This window comes from Acartia tonsa, chromosome 13, assembly GCF_053477335.1.
Source record: "Acartia tonsa isolate MP-2025a chromosome 13, ASM5347733v1, whole genome shotgun sequence".
In the NCBI taxonomy this organism is placed as follows: Eukaryota; Metazoa; Arthropoda; class Copepoda; order Calanoida; family Acartiidae; genus Acartia; species Acartia tonsa.
In genome coordinates this window covers 12,623,049-12,640,597 of record NC_137272.1, presented here as the reverse complement: position 1 = coordinate 12,640,597, position 17,549 = coordinate 12,623,049, and the positions used below count along the sequence as shown (strand labels likewise).

Here is a 17,549-nt window from a genome sequence, read left to right as displayed (position 1 = left end):
TCCTGTTACTTTTATAAAAGGATGAATTGTTTGCGTGGTGGAGAACATAAACATAAGCCTCAATTAAAATCAATTACACACGTAAATATAAATTTCAATTAGCGCACCAAAACATGAAATTTAACGTTACATTTTTATTGCTAAATTGTACTTATGTATGTTTATAAAAAATAATCTATATCTATAATACAAAGTAGAACGATGTCTGTCTGTCTGTCCGTCCGTCCGTCCGTCTGCCCTTAAGATTACGGTAACCACTGAACCGATCGGATTCTACTCTTCAGGGAATATACCTACTGGTCCTGTGGTGGTTTTAGGCTATTTTTTTGGGGGTGGGGGGACACCCCCAACCCCCCCCCAAAAAAAAGAACCCCCCCCCCATTTTTTTCTTTCTTACGGAGGTACCTAATTTTTCACCAATTTTTTTTCTTATGGGAAAGTTAGTTCACATAAAAATACTAGCGGCAGCACCAGTAGTACTAAATTATTTTTTTAATTACCTCTTGGGGCAAAGCCCCTACAGGCTAGGGGTGAAGCCGCTAGTAAATATTATAAAGTCAACGATTTCTTTTGTAAAGAAAATTGAGCATCAGGTCTATAACTCTTTTTGTCCCTTTGGGGGATATCGTATTTCGGGAATAGTCCCTTTTGTGACAACGCCTCTTAGGGGGCATTTTTACAGTAGCTTTTGTTAAGTTATTTTAGGTTCGGTTATGTTAGGTTATGGTTAGACAATTGGCTCCGCAGGGTTTGAGCCAACCCCCCCCCCCGCAGGGGCCAGAAACAGGAGAAAATCTACTGCTATGAAAATACGACGACGAAAAGCCCCTTAAGAGCCGTTGTCACGAAAGGGACTATACGCTTCAATGAGGGAAATATGATTTTCTCTGCTGCAAATTAAGATAGACGCCTTTGTCCCAATGGCATCCTGTCTTGAAAAAAAATTTGTGTCATAGGTCCTTGTGTACTACAAGTAAACGTGATTTGCTAAGCTTCTATTCAAGATAATCAAATCCATTTTTAAGTGAAGATTTATTTGATTACTGAGAATACTTTTAGCTCATTTGAAATATTGTAAGTAATGTAAAAACATAATAAATAAAAGAATAATGTTTTAATTGAAGCTTATTTTGCTGGTAGTTAACCATACTTGCGGTTTTTATGTTTTTTTTTCGTGTACAGTACAGTATACGTTTTTTTAGCAACAGTGCTTTTAATTAACAAGGGCAATAATGTCCGTAAGAAGCGCACCTCTCTATCCTCCAGGGGTTCACTTCAGTTGTTGGTAAAAGCCCCCCCCCCTCAAACTTTATATGCCAATAAAAGATATTTATTTAGGGTTATTATTTGTGTGGTATTCGGCAACCTTGAGCCATGTTCTGTGGCAACCCTGACCTTGGTTCGGAGAAGGGCCGAGGGCCCTCCCCCGAGTACCGGGGAAGGGGTCAGCCTGACCCCTCCCTATGCTTTAAAATTAATGATAGATTTTGACAGCCTTATTATGGTTAAGCTGTATTGTTTGGTTCCCCCACCCTTTCCAGGGATGGGGGATCGTTATTGCCCAATCTGATTATTGTATATGTATTTTATATTGATTTTGCTTTAGGATTATTTATTCCAATCTGTGTATTTATTATTTGTTGTATATAACTTTAGTAAACCTTAGACCCTGAATAAAGTAACATCTGAATAGACTCTGTTTATTATTTAGTGATTGCTAGAGAAGCGCAGCTTCTCTATAATATATGTGTCCACGTCTGTTCGCACTGCCGTGATCATTTGAACTTGGGTGTCTGCCATTTAACCGAGGCGGATACCACAAATTGGTGACAGCTGTGTGAGATTACGGCAAACCACAAGTGTAGAGCAGACGCGCAGCTGAGGCTAAGGTACTCCCAGCAGTGAAACTGGCAAAACTGACACAAGCAACCTGAATTACCCACCCTGGATAGCAAGGTCTAACTCTGTATCCGGCAGTTGTGGAAGCGAAACCTAGCGAAAGACCACGGAGAGTGGCGGAACCAGAGCTGCGGAGAGCAGCGAAATCGGACGCGAGACTGCGGAGAGCAGCAAAACTTGACGGAGAACCGCGAAGAGCAACGAAATCTAACGGAGGATTGGGCGCTCAAAGGCTGAAACAGGCCTGCGGACGGGCTGAAACAGGCCAAATAATTGCAAACGGCTGAAAACAGGCCACCATTTACTGCAAAAGATAGCAGGATCCGAACCCACGGCGCTGCAGGACGGGACATTCCCTGCCGCCACCACCCGGATTCGGACCCACGGCGCTGCAGGACGGGACATTCCCTGCCGCCAACTGGCTGAAACAAGCAAAATAGCTGCGAGCTGTGAGCGAAAATACGAGTGTAGTGTACCAAGCAGAAGAAAAACTACGTTAACTCCAAGCATCCTGAGAGGCTACAGCGCAGCCATCCATTGAGAAAAACAGATTTTATGGATTACCACCCTGGTGTGAAAGCTAAACAATAGATCTATGGGCAGGGCTTGGTAAATAATTGCCGTGTATTGTGATAAAGCCAAAAATAGAACCTAGATGTAAGATAACAATGCATTGGTAAACAATCGGACCCCCAAACCTGCAGCACGGCAAATACACCCCCTTATCCCAACGGAAGGGGAGGGGCCCACCATAAATTGAAGCAAATACAATTGAGGTGACATAAGAATAAGCCAAGGATTAAGGGAGAAGCCCAATTACCTCACCACCCAGTCACCTCAAGCCTGCGGCACCCCCCCCTCCCCATCTGGGGAAGGGCGGCTTTACCCCGTCCCCTCACGCGCTCCCCCTTCTCCCCACACTCGGATAAGTCCGTCTACCGTGCGGAGACAGCGACCGGGAGAACGGAGCGCATTTCACGGGTCGACGGACAAAGGAGATAAAGCGGACCAATGAGAGAGCAGATCGAGGGATAGATGCGCGTTTTACCTGTGTGCGCACTCTGACGGCGCGTAGGCGCGTTGCAAGAAAAGGGGATTTCACGTACGCACACACACACACAGGAGGGGAGCTACTCTATAGCATACAACAGAGATATTTTTAGAAAAAAACTTGCAAGCTCCTCCCTCCCTATCTACAGTGTGATAAGGAAAACCAAATCAGTTCCTGACAGCAGTTCAGACCCTCAACAACTCTCTACACCTACCAGCCTACCCTAAAGCTGAGAAGCTAGTGAAAAGTACCCTAGTGTACACCTATTTTAGATCTTTGTAGTTCAGACTACCAACCAAGTGATAAACGGTAGTGGTTGCTAGGATAGTAACCATAAGTGTAAGCCGCCTATAGTATTGACTTAGACTTAGTGTCCCGTCGCTGAACCTTTGACCCGATGGAGCAACAACAAGCGCAAGGAGGCGACCAGCTCCAAGGATGGCTCCAGGGCGATCCCCAGCCGGCTCCAGCCAAGTACCGCAAGCTGATGTTGAGTAACCTGTCGGAGTACCGAGGACCACCCAAGCAGTCCTGGAACTCCCACATCCGGAGGCTGGAAATGTCATGGGTGGCTTACCACGTACCCCCCCATGACACACTGAACCGCCGCAACGCCCTTTTACTATCCCTGGCAGGGCAAGCGGCGGAGATGGCCTCCCACCTGTTTGGAGAGGCAGGCCAAACCTTGACCTATGAACAAGTCAAGGCCGAGTGTGAAATGTTATTTCGTCCAGCCTATGAGTCCCAGACCCTGAAGCAAGCCTTCAGGGACTACAGGCAACACTCGACGGAGCCCATCCAAGCCTACATATCCACAAAGTGTGCACTGTACAGGGAGGCCTACAGCCACGAAGACCTGGAATTGCTCATCGATGAGCTTAACCGCGGCATCCGCAACGCCAACGTGAAACGCGAGATGATGGGACATGAGATCGCCTCGGTACCTGAGTACACAAGGCGAGCCATGTTCACCGTGACCATGATCACCAAGCAGCTGAAGGAGGGTGTGTGCCTAGTGGACGCCACCGACGGGCTCACGGGATCGGCCAGCGTCCAGTTGCCCCAGTACAATGATTCGGAGCCAATGGAGATTGGCGCCTTGGCTCCGGGTCTCCACCAGATGGGGAAGGTTGCACCAGACGACGCCTCCAAGATTCCAGGCCGCTGCTACCGCTGCCATGGGAAGGGCCACCGAGTCAGAGACTGTCCTATGCCTATGGAGGTCAGCCTAGAAGAGCGACGCACCCAGCCCCGCCGTGACCGTTCTGCCAAATGTGAACGTTGCCATTACTCAGGCCATACGGCAGCCGAGTGCAAGGCTGACTGGGACCAGGTAGCCGGCAGGAGACGTGTAGCCGGCAAGGGCGCTCACTCAGGGAAGCCCAGCCAGGTAGCCAACATGGAAGGGAGCGCGCTCCAGCAACACTCCAGCAAGCAGCCGCCCCCAGCGCTGTGGGCCACTCAGAAGGAATGCCGCAGTTTGGGACTATCCCAGCCAGGATCAACGTGCTGGGAGGAGCGGCTGAACCCAACCGGGTTGGGACCGGAGTTCGTGCAGCCAACCAACATTGCGGAGCCAGAAGTCCTGCGGCCTCTGCCATTCAGCCTCAACATGATGGTGCCTGCCAGACCGAGTCCCCCGAAGGAGGAGGTAACCCCTGTCACCCCCAGCAAGAGCGGAGGGGCGCTACCCAGCGCCACCGGGACGGTGTACGGGGAGGCCCTGGCGGCCGCCGAGCGGGAGAGGCGAGAGGCGCTAGCCAGCGAGTCTGAGTCGATGTATGGGGCGCCATCCGGCGTCGCCACCTGGGAAGGACAAGAGGTGCGGTCCCAAACCCCCAAGCTGATGTCTGGGGCGGCAACCGCCGCCGCCACCTGTGAAGACTGGGGGGTGCTATCCAGCACCCCCACACCGGTGCCTGGGGCGACAACCGTCGCCGCCACCGAGAGACCTGGACCCCGGAACGAGCCTGCAGCCCCAGAGGGAGGGGTGACATCCGTCACCCCCAGTCAGCCAGCGCCCCCAGCCAGCAGGGAGAGTCCAGCTGTCCATCGTCCAGAGCCCCCAGCCAGCAGGGAGAGTCCAGCTGTCCCTCATCTAGAGCCCCCAGCCATCAGAGAGAGTCCAGCTGTCTACCACCCTCCACTGAGCCAGGATAAGTTAAAATTGACAAATGCATTGTACCCAACATATTGTAACCCTCCAGCCTTGCCTGTGCCTCCCGCACCAGAGGCTGGGGAGATTGAGATTTGGGGTTATCAGGACTTGCCTGTGCCACATGCACCTGAGTTCCTAGGGCAGGGGAGGGATGTAATACAGGGCGAGCCTGTGCCACACGCACTACAGCCCCATGCCACTGGGCATGCCATGGACGAGGGAAGGGCCACCTCGAGGCTAGGGGAGCCGGCGCCCAGACAGGCGCCAGTAGCCTGTCAGTCCGTCATTGGGGAGGGTATCGGGATGCCCCAGGCGTCTAAAGATAACACTCAATGGAAATTTATATCTAGCCAGGAGCAGTCCAGCAGTATCCAGCCCCAGGAAGCAGTTTTGGCCAGAGCCGAGAATCCCCAGATGCGCGCGCGAGGATGGTGGCTGTCTGGCAGATTCTCCCATTGGTGGATGGTTCTGTGGGGCCTATTGCTAGCAGCTGTGTGGCCTACAACTAGCTATGTCTTAGTAGGGTGGGACTGTGCCAACCCCACCCATGTCACCGCCTTCAACAAAGAGCAGATGTGTAGCAAGGAGCCGCTACACCAGGAGGTGCCTCTGGGCCATGAGGTACATATCCTGCAGCAAGTTAAGATCCGGGAGACCACGGGATATAGCTGTCAACTCACAGTGTCCCAGTGGACATTTAGGTGTGGAGTCTGGGGCCACCTGAAGGTGATGTCGGTCCCCACCCTCATGCGGCCAACCAAGATTGACCCAGAGACGTGCCGGGACCTGGCCCGGAGCCGCGTCTACACCCTGCCAGGCAAGACCAAGCCATTGACGTTCCAGCTGAACCACCCCCTGTTCTTTACCCTTGATATGGTAGGAGCACTGGTCAGCCGCCCCGAGGGGGTGGGTTGTGAAGGGGAGGACGTCTATTTTGAAGGCCAGCTGTACTGAAATGAGTTAGTGCTCCAGGAGCGACGGCTGCTGGTCAAGGAGGAGACCTACGTAGTTGAGAATGGACGGGTGGAGTCCCAGTCCGACCACCTGACCCTAGCATGTCCCCAGTCCGAGCTGTCCTGTGTCACTGGAGAGGCCACGTACGTGTGGGACCACCTGGGGAGAGATTGCCCCTTGAGGCTGATCCGCAGCCTCCAGCCCAGCCTGGTGATGGATGCGTTCCTGGTTGACCATCAGGCACAATTCTTTATCAACATGACTACCCCCCCCTCGATAGTGAACTGCGACTTTGAGGCCCATGCCACCAACCACCCAGCATTGTTCGTGGCAGCCGACCCGGCCGCGGCAGCGTTGCCCAGAGTATTGGCCAGGGACGTGGATGTCCCCCTCCAGGCCCAGATACACGCGGGTTACATCGGCTTTACCCTGGAAACTCGAATGCGAAGCGCAGCAGCAGAAGAAGTAGCGGCCAATCGCTGGAAGCTCCAGCAGCTAGACCCGGCCCATCCGGTGCGTGTCCAGGGGAGCACGTTCTCTATTTTGAGGGGAGATGTATTGCTCCAGCTTACCTGCCAACGTAATAAGTACGTGCCGGTGGAGCCCACAGGGTTTGTAGATGCCGTGACAAAGGTGTATAGCGGTCACGCCACCAAGATTCCCTGCTCCTCCACCTACCCCCTAACTGTACACGCCGAGGAAGGGTGGAAAGCCCCGCGGCCCCTCGGGAGGCCAGGCTGTCGCCCAGACAGTCAACTTGGTAGCCAGTGCTCCAGCCGCTGCCAACGCCAACCAGAATGCCCCGTTGCTGACCGGTCCAGCAGCGGCTGCGCCCCATGCCAACCTGACACCCGCTGGCGCCCAGCTACGTGCCCAACAAAAGCCAGCCTCTACCTTCTACCCCACGTTGGGGGCCCATCAGCTCTGAAAATCACCACTAGGATTCCATTGAATCGTTAACTGTTGTAAATAATAGTCCCATAATGAGCGGGCCGAAGGCCTCAACCACTGTCGGAAGTCTGGTAGGGAAACCCCCTCCCAGCCTTCCGAGGGGAGAGTTGTGGTATTCGGCAACCTTGAGCCATGTTCTGTGGCAACCCTGACCTTGGTTTGGAGAAGGGCCGAGGGCCCTCCCCCGAGTACCGGGGAAGGGGTCAGCCTGACCCCTCCCTATGCTTTAAAATTAATGATAGATTTTGACAGCCTTATTATGGTTAAGCTGTATTGTTTGGTTCCCCCACCCTTTCCAGGGATGGGGGATCGTTATTGCCCAATCTGATTATTGTATATGTATTTTATATTGATTTTGCTTTAGGATTATTTATTCCAATCTGTGTATTTATTATTTGTTGTATATAACTTTAGTAAACCTTAGACCCTGAATAAAGTAACATCTGAATAGACTCTGTTTATTATTTAGTGATTGCTAGAGAAGCGCAGCTTCTCTATAATATATGTGTCCACGTCTGTTCGCACTGCCATGATCATTTGAACTTGGGTGTCTGCCATTTAACCGAGGCGGATACCACATTTGTTTTTGAGGGAAGTATATCTTTAATGACTCTGCCCTACTGCCAAGTAGTCTAATATAAGTCTTGGTCCAATACAAAGCTATCCTGAAACTTCTTCGTAAATGTAATTTTCTCCTTTACCTGTTGTTAGAAAAGCCAGGTGCCAACATCTTGGCCGGGCAAACACCTGAAATAAAGATAACTTTATCAATATTCATTTCGAAAATCTAATTATTAAAAAATATTAGTTACTCCCCTAGATGCCTCTTAGGGCACTTGAGGTAGGGGCGGGAGGGAGGGGGGGGGGCGAGAGTAGCCCCCACCACATTTTCAATTTTAGTTGAGGGGGGGTAATTTTTTTTTGAAGCGATTTCACTTCTGAGTTTTGTAGTACACTCCTTGAAAATAGTAATAAACCTTCCAAGGACCTATGAGAAGCTACATGGTATAGGACAAAGCTGTTAGCGAGATCCTCTGGTACAAACAGGAAGACTCACATACATCGTGTTACTTTTATATGAGGATTGTGCAACTATTTAGATATAATTTCCTCAATTTTATACTTACATCAACCTTCATCAGGCATTAGAGTTAAAAGCAGTGGCGTGCAGAGGTATTTACCAAAACGGTGTAAAAACGTTAGTGGGTGAGAAAAGAGGAAGATATTTTTTCCAAATATCTTGTTTTGGGGAAAAGGGTGTAGTAGACACCCCATTCTGTATGCTTATGATTAAAACTATCCATATCCGTCCGACTGTCAGTCGGTCATGAAAAGATCACCAAAGATGTATTTGAAATATATTCATTATAACCAAAAGTTGATCTAAAACAAACTTTTGAAGAAATAACGATGAAAAGTTAAGTTTTTTTATGAGCAATAAATAAGGTTTTGAAATTTTAAAAAGATAGGAAGGGGGACTGGAGCTCGATAACCTACTAGGTTTATTAGATTTTTTTTAGAATAGAGTCTTAACTTTGAACGGTCAAAAGCAACATGGTCAAATGGTCAGACATGCTTTTTGTCATCTATCGATTATTAGATTCAAGGTAAAAAAATACGCATCATGCTGCGTTTGTCCTAGGAGCATAAAGTAAAGTCACAGATATTACTCTTGTCAGGCGAATAAGTAAAAAAGAGTAAGTGGGAAATGAAAAAGTGAACAGACAAATTCACACGGAGATAAACGTACCTATAATATTTTTTATGTGACTCCAGCTATCAATATTCATTATTTTAATTCTTTACTGAAAATGTAGTTATTTTCTAAACTCATAGTAGATCTTCTTTCTACAGACTCTTTGCGCAGAATTATTAATTTTGGTAGTGTAGCAAACACCCCCCCCCCCCCTAATTCTGGAAATCCTAAACCCATCTAAAGAAATATTTCAGTTTCACTCCACAAAACTCCTAAGACAAATAATTGTCGTTTTCATGAAACTGCTTGTTTTTTTTTGAATTGCAAATAAGGAGTAATTTTTTGTTTGTTTGTCAGGTTAGAAAACACTAGAGAAAGGGTTAAATAACTGAATCTCCCAATCGCAACCGCCCTGTGCAACCTTTCTATTGGGTCATTGACATCAACCAATGGTGTCGCTTATATTAACACAGCCAAGTAGCAGAAAATAATTTAGAAGTAGACGAAATAGGTCTTTTAAAAAGGAAGGGAGGTAGTTGTCTGTATATTCATCTATACTATAGATCTGTTCTCAAAATTAAAATAAAGTTACTGAGGGGAGGGGGAAGTATGTGGGTCACAATTTCAAGATAATGAAATATGATGTGCAGTGCTTCAAGTAATCTATCATCATTAAATCAGAAGGAATCATAATGCACTCACGGATCAAGGGAGGTAAAACATAAGAAAAATTTTGTCTCAAATTGGAATCAGGGAGGGAGTGGACATTGGAAGAATATTAAGCAGGTACCCAAAGTTGACAAAGCCCAAATTGTGTCAAAAATGATCCATGTGACCTAATAAAATGAGGGAGATGAGAGGAGAAGTAGGAAAGAAAACCCCTAAAATGGAGATGGATAATCCATCATTTTTATTACATAACATGGATCATTTTTGACACAATTCTAATAAAATTTGTGCTTTGTCCCAAAGTTTCTTATTCATTGGCCTAAAAACTTTGGGTACTTGAATTAAATTCAATTTTGTTTTAGTATTTTCCTTACTATTTAGTATAGTCAAAACTTTTCCATAAATAATTTTGATCTGCAAGTTGGATAACTTGGTTTGTCAACATTGGGGATGAACATCAATTTATTGTCCGAAATGGGGAATCGGACGTGAAAGTTGGGGGGGGGGGGGGGGGGTCTGGCCAAATTAGCACCCAGAGCCATATGATTGATTCATATTATCAAAATTATGGTGTTTAATGATGTAAGATTAGAGCAAAGATGAAGGGGCAGTCTGTGCTGTTGTAACAAAATCTTTGTGATAATTCTATGTGTCGAGATGGACATAAAAAATGTATGATATTAAAAAAGAACCAAAAAATGAATGAAAAAATGAGTTTTCAATTTTTACACTTGTATAATACAATGATTTGGTCTGTATTAAAAAAAATAGGCAGTTTCCATTAAAGTGCCTGTTGAACACTGAACCCACCCCTCTATTTAAGAAAAAATTTATAATAATGAGGAGGGGGGGGGGGGTAGTTGTCTGTTTATTACTCTTACAGAGGATATACATGGGAACCCCCCCCCCTCCCCACTTAATTTCAATATGTTTTTTAAGGGATGGGGGATTTCTATCTGTCAAATTAGTTAAGGAACAATAAATAATTTTGAAATAAAAGTAAAATAAAAGTCTTGCTGTTTTATAGATCTTAAATTGAAGCCAAGGCTGCAGTGTTATATAAAACAATACTCCAATAAATGATCAAGGACATTTCTGTCCAGGAGCCGCATTTTCATATTTGCAATATGAAAAGAATTACAGAAAATCTCAATTTAAATTTTTAAAATTGCAAAAAAAATGCATCGACGTAGACGGACGAACAAAACTGTATTTCAAAAATCCTCACAAAATTTTTGAGATATCTATCTCTAATGGCAAAGCTAAACTTTTCACTTACAAATTTCATGTTTAACATGCCCTAATGGAAGTATACCATAGGACTGCTTATTAATTTATGGAATATGCACCTTAAATTTTAGCCATTCTAAATAGCAGTTGTGAAAAATACGATTCCCATAAACGTTATAGACGTACAGAGGTTTTTAATCATTGAGTAGCTTCGCTACTAAGAATCACAACATAATTGTTTGATCAATTATTGAATACACAAAACAAAATGATACTCACACACACACACACACATACACATACACACACACATATACACACACACATATACACACACACCCCTCCCTAATCAATAAAGGGATATTCTCAGGAAGAGGAAAAGATAATTGACGATAAATTTATCTTCCCAAAATTCTTAAGTGTATAAAAAAAGCCTATTAATTTTCGGGAGCGACATACTTACATTTTTAGGACTTAAATATAGAGTTGCTTCGCTTATAACATCATACTTTGTTGTCCCAGGAATTAATATACCAAAAATGAAATAAATCGGATAATTAGATCACATAAAAATTTGTAGTTAAAAAAGTAAAAAAATCAACATGTTTAAAATGGACGTACGGACATTCTGGTAATGATTATAGTGTTGCTACGCTTTCTAAATCGTACCTAACTACTAAAGAAATCACCATGCAAAGTTAGTTGGTGACAGACATATGGACGGACGTACGGACCGACCCTAATTATAGAAAACCTTTGCTTTTAAAAATTAGTAGGTAACAAATAAGTTATGTATAAATATATCCACAAAGGGAATCATATTAATGTAATAATTTACAGGAAAGGAGGGGACATTGGACTGAAAATTGCACTGGTAACCAGAGAATTATAACCACGTTATTGTATTTATTGGCTTTGAAACGTTGGGTATTACTTGTTGTTTGATTGGTTGGTTACAAACTAGCACTATCAAGCTTTTAAACCCAATAATTTCAATCTACGGTAGGGGTAATTTTGATGAGGGATGCTTGTAGCGCTCCCGAAAATTTTGACAACACATTAAAGCAATATCGAAGGGGATGTGAGCTTCGTTGAGGGATGTAATCTAGATAACAAGAGGGGTTTCATTTTATTTTAGGTAGGTAGGTAGTATTTATTTTGAAACAGTCTAATATACATTTATGGTAGTATTTATTTTGAAACAGTCTAGTTTACATATTATTATGGTAGTATTGATTTTGAAACAGTCTAATATTCATATTATTGTGGTTGTATTTTATTACTATATCCTTCTTTCTCGTATAATAAGCGTCTAACAAGCATATCAAAATAGTCAGTATTACTTTTCTATTACCGACGCGCAATTTAAATTGTTCTAACAATCCTACTAAAAAAGTGTGAAAGTATGAAGCTTAAGATCTCGGTATCGGCTCAACCCACAGTGTTGTGATTTTACGGAATATAGATATTATAACTAGTACTGTGTTAGTTTTAAGATATTTTCTTGAGGAGTGGGACACGCCCCCCCCCCCAAAAAAAAAAAGAAAAGCCCCCCCCCCCTCCAATTTTTTGTCCAATTGTCGGATAGCCGAGCTGTTGAAAATGAAAACATTGCCAGATAAAATCTATACTTTCAAGGTATGCAATTTTTTTGCGAATATTTTGAATGTATTATATCTTGTACTTACACGAGCATTGTTGTACGTAGTTACTTTGATAGAATACTGGGTTATTAAGGGATAAGACAATGGACGATAAATCAATGTACATCTTCAATGATGATAAATAAAATTAACCCACTTCTGTAGATTGAAATTATTGGTTGAAAAATCTTGACACTACTAATTGGAACTAACCAAATACAATTAATTTAAAGTTCCCAAAGTTTTTGAGCCAACTAATAAGTGCATAAACTTTGGGTACCAGTTAATTAACAGTCCAATGTCCCCTCCCTCCCTGGATATATAGATAATTAGATGGTAGGTGGTTTAATGGTCGTCTAAGCAGACCGACATATATTCTTTCATATAAATATATATACGTATACAAGGTCAAGCAAAGAGGCGGGTATTAAAAAAAAAAAGGGGACACTCTTTTACTTAAAAATTTATAAAGTTCTGGAATTATAAAAGTAAAAGGATGTCTGTCTGTCTTTGTGTCTGTAAAAAGGATTTCGACTCAACTACCCTCAAGTGCACCTAGATACCTCTAAGGGCATGTTCTTATTAAAGTAATAGGATGTCTATCTGTCTTAGGTTCTGTGGCGCAAGATCTCACTAACCGCTGAACCGATAAGGTAAGGTTCATTACTATTTTCTTTTCAAATAACCCCCCGACCCATACTATAAAAATTAAATGGCCATGCTAACTCTGTAGGTAAATTTCACAAAGTTTCACTTAATTTTAAGTTGTCAGAATTTTTGAGAAAAAATACAAATAAAATAGTGTCCTTTTTAGTCTACTACCAGCTTTGTAATAGAATTATTAGCATAAGTAAAAAATGCATGTGTACTTGCAGGTGTGCATTCTATTCTGCACATGTATCATATTCGCAAAACTTTCTCAAGGAAAAAGGGGACACTAGTCCCCAAAGTTTAATAATATCGTTTTCTTATTCGTTGGCTTATCAACTTTGGGGACTTTTATTAAATTTTTATTGGTTGGCTGTTAAGTTGAGTGTTGAAACGTACAGAAGGGATAATTTTATGTATCATCATTGGGGATGTACATAAATTTATCGGCCATTGTCATATCCCTTTAGATCCCTGACCCTTTCTTCTTTGTTTCACATTCTTTATTTCTTTTTTTTGTGAATTTGAAAAAAAATATGGGCGGATATCTACACTATACAACATAAGACACAATTTTACATAAATGAACTTGTGATAATATTAATTTATTATTCAATTGTCATATCTCTATTCCCTTGGCTTATTCATATCGTAGTAAAACAATGTGTTTTGCGCCTTTGGTTCTTATTACCACGGTTAAACATAAAAAAAAACACAAAAAAGTAAAGATTAAACTAATTTACAGTAAAAAAGTAGCAGCACATCTGTCTGTCCGTCCGGATGAAACTTTTGATATCTAGCTAACCGCTGGACCGATGGAGAATATCCAAGGTTTTGTGCTATTTTTTTTAGGGGTTTCGACATCCCTCTTCTTAAGGGCGACACTCCCAAAAATATAAATATAAAGTACAGCCGTTTTTTAAATCATGCTGAACGCACAAGCATTAAGAAAACTTGTTCCATTCCGTGTTAGCAAATTGTTTTTATTTTACATACCATAAGAATTTGCCGTGGGGTCTTTTCTGTCTACGGCTTGGATATAGCAAAATGGGGACTGGGCTATATCAAACAAAAAATAAAAGCGGCTAAAAAGCTGCTTAAAAACCACTTTTACTTAGATATAGTCCAAAATTTAGAGAATGTTGACAACAAATTTCTTTCAATATTAGCCAAGAAAATCACACTTCCCCCATATGTAATATATAAAAACTACAAGTTTTAAGCTTATAAACTTTGGGAACATTTCTTTAATCTTTATTAGTTGTTACAATGCTGAGGTGGATCTTTAAATCACAGTGATAACAACTGCCGATGCCTGTAGTGAACTGATTTTGAAAGCGTCTCACCTAATAGCGATCTGTAATTCAAAATGGCAGTGGTGGGTGATTTTAAAGTGTTTCCAGGCTCACCAGAGCCATTTTGATATAAAGATCCATGTTTTAATGGCATCAATGGCATTGGCATCGGAAGTGGCAGTGGGCAGCAATAAATAATAAATAAATAATCCAGCTCAACATTGCTCAAGCTTTTACAATAATGATTTTATTCTACAGAAAGGGGTGGTTGTATTTATTATAATTTGGGGTATACATAAATTAATCATCCAATGTCTTATCCCTGCTAGAGACAAATAAATCTCAACATTAAACTTTCTCTCCTATGGATAAAATCATTTCAGTTTTTCCAATTTGAAGTAAACGGTTTTAGATTCAACCTTTGTTTTTATATTTTGATTGAAAATATAGTTCCTGGGTATTTTGACGAAACGACAAGAAGCAAATTAAAAAGTATTTTTATAGGCCAATGCAAAGCTTATCAACTCTACAGGGGTGCATTTATTTTCTGTTTTTGTTAAAACAAATTTTCGTGAATGAATAAAAGGCCCAAAAAGTCCTCTGTTACTTAAAAAAAAAATATTATACAAAAGTTGCTCCAGTTAGTGAAATAGCATCTGATAAAAATCCGCCAAAAAGGCCCTTTTACTTCAATTATATTATTACTAAAACTAGCTGTTGTTTCAAGAAAACGTTGATATAAAATAAAGTTTCATGATTTAATCAAGGGAATCCTTGTAGTGGTGTGCATTCAATTCTGCACATTTAAAAATCCAGGGTGGGAGGAGATTTTTGGCTGTTTATTACACTAGTCCCAAAAATTTTATAATAATGTTAACTTATTCGTTGGCTTAACAACTTTGGGGACTATATTAATGAATTATGATGGGTTGGTTTATTACATTGAGTGTTCATACGTTTCAACCGTAAATTGTAATCTACAAAAGTGGTAACATTGTGGATGTACATTAATTAGTCACCCATTGTCTTATCCCTTTAGATCCCTGCTTTGCTCCTCTCTTTTTATTTCAACCTCCCCCCTCCCTCATGCTATTTGCTATTGTGTATTTTTGCAAAAAAGTAAACACTATGGAGATGTGTTAATATGCGTAAGTGATTTAACACCATAATAGAAGTAGTAGTACTAGGATTTTAATGAACTGAAATTAGTTTCCGAATGTGAACACATTTTCCTAGGTGTTTCCCAATCCTATCTTAATATTTGCTACTAGCTAAAAAACCTTCAAACTTAAAAAAAAAAATCAAAATTTAAATGTATTAACGATTTATACATTATACATTCAAAGTTTTAATTTTTCAAATTTTGATTTTTTTTGGGAAGTTTGAAGGTTTTTTAGCTAGTAGCAAATATTGAGATAGGATTGGGAAACACCTAGGAAAATGTGTTCACATTCGGAAACTAATTTCAGTTCACCAGGATTCTAATATCAGAACATAGATTAAGAAGCAGAAGATTATACATGTAGTTTTCTGTCCTATCCTTGAATGATTTTATCAAGAATTAGGGGATGAGACAATGGTCAATATTAATATACAGCCCAAATGGTGATAAGCAAAATTACCCTATTTTAGATCAAAATATTTGTTGAAAAGATTGTACACCAGTTTAAAAACTAGCAACCAAAATTTTGTTAAAAAGTACCCAATATTATAGCCAATAAATAAAATAACTTGATTATTCAAACTTTGGGTATCAATATTTGACAGTCCAATGTCCCCTTCCTCCCTAAATTTAATCAAAAGGTGAATGTTTGGGGCAATATGTCTTAAACTTTTATGTCATTACTAGTAAAAACAAATTCTCTGAAAACAAAACACACTCAGTCTAGCAGTCAGTCAGACAGACAGATAGACGGACGGACATTACTTTACTTTGTAAAATAGGTAAACAATCACTCTACTAAAAATTACTCTATTGCAATGACGCTTATATTCAGTAAAATAAGTCGCAAGAGTAGTAAAAATAGAAAAATAATATTTGTCTTCGTCAAAAAGGGAATCTACCGGGGAGTAAGGGGACATTTGGCTGTTTATTCACAAGTACCCAAAGTTTTATAGCCCCATTATCTAATTCGTCAATTTAAAAACTTTGGGTACTTTTTATTGAATTTTGATTTAGATCAATAATTTCAATCTACTGAAGGGCTATTCTTGTCTATCATTATTTGGGGAGTATATCAATTTATCTTCCATTGTCTTATCCCTTAAAATCCCTGGGACTTTACTTACAAAGTACAATAAAATTTGTGCTTTCTGATTTATTATTATGTAGTACGGAAAGTTTATCAAGTTATTTGCTGGGAAACAAGGATGGCACAGTGGATACAAAAAGTAACAGGATCTGTGATTTTTACCGAAGGATCTCGCAAACCGCCAAACAATTATGGTTATCCTTTACAGATAAGCTTTTTATATGCACTGGAAAGGTTTATAGCTATTTTGGGGGATGGTACCAACACCCTCCCAAGATTAATTGTCCCCCTTCCATAATCATATTTTTTTTATAAAAAATTGTTTTTTTTTTATGTAATGGTAACGACCCTAATTAAATAAAAGCTGCGCTTTTAAAAAGATAATAGCGTCATTATGCAATGATAATTAGTGTAATTAATAAGGAAATTTACTCATAATTTTGAAGGATCAATTTAGAAAAACAATGATGGCAATATTAATAAGTAGCACAGCAAGTAATAGAGCCAACAAATAGACATACTGACAAAGTAAGTTATGTACATATATGAGAGATTTTGCTAATTAAAAGAAAGAGGGTTGACGGGAGTGGGAGAATCTTAAATGATAAGACAATGAACAATTAATTAATATACGGCCCCAATGAAAATAAACAAAACTACCCCGCATGTAAATTATATTTATTGGTTGAAAAGTTTGGCCACTTCTAGAATTGCTCAATATCATGCCATATAGGCAAAATATTTTTAATTTTGGGGGAAAATTTTGAGAAAAATAGTATTATTTTTCAGTTTGCTTATCCCTTTCCCTAAAAGATGTTTAATTGCTAAACAGATTTTTCTGGCAGGACATTGCTTAACCCAATTTTCCCAACAAAAAAAATTAAGATTGCAACAATTATAATATCATTGGCGTAGTTACTCTATAACTTAGTGTATTCTGTTTGTAGAGAATATCGGGAAGGAAGTGACATTGGACTGTTTATTTCACTAGTCCCCAAAGTTTTGAGATAAATTTTTCTTTTGGGTTTATTTAAAAACTTTGGAGACATTTATTGAATTTTGATTGGTTGGTTCATTAAGTTGAAAGTCCAAACGTTTTAAAC

General features: G+C 41.2%; 2 protein-coding genes across 2 annotated transcripts in view; one reads left to right on the top strand and one right to left on the bottom strand.

Annotated features, from left to right (window-relative positions):
• LOC145303826 (N-acetylgalactosamine kinase-like) overlaps positions 1 to 17,549 on the top strand; it is a 213,983-nt gene that overhangs the window by 97,076 nt on the left and 99,358 nt on the right. The gene's annotated exons all lie outside the window — the stretch shown is intronic.
• Positions 1 to 17,549, bottom strand: part of LOC145303825 (beta-1,4-glucuronyltransferase 1-like) — a 110,263-nt gene that overhangs the window by 32,671 nt on the left and 60,043 nt on the right. Inside the window, exon 2 of the mRNA XM_080145464.1 lies at positions 7,715 to 7,760. Coding sequence (XP_080001590.1) covers positions 7,715 to 7,760 — 46 coding nt within the window. The remainder of the gene's footprint in view (positions 1 to 7,714; positions 7,761 to 17,549) is intronic.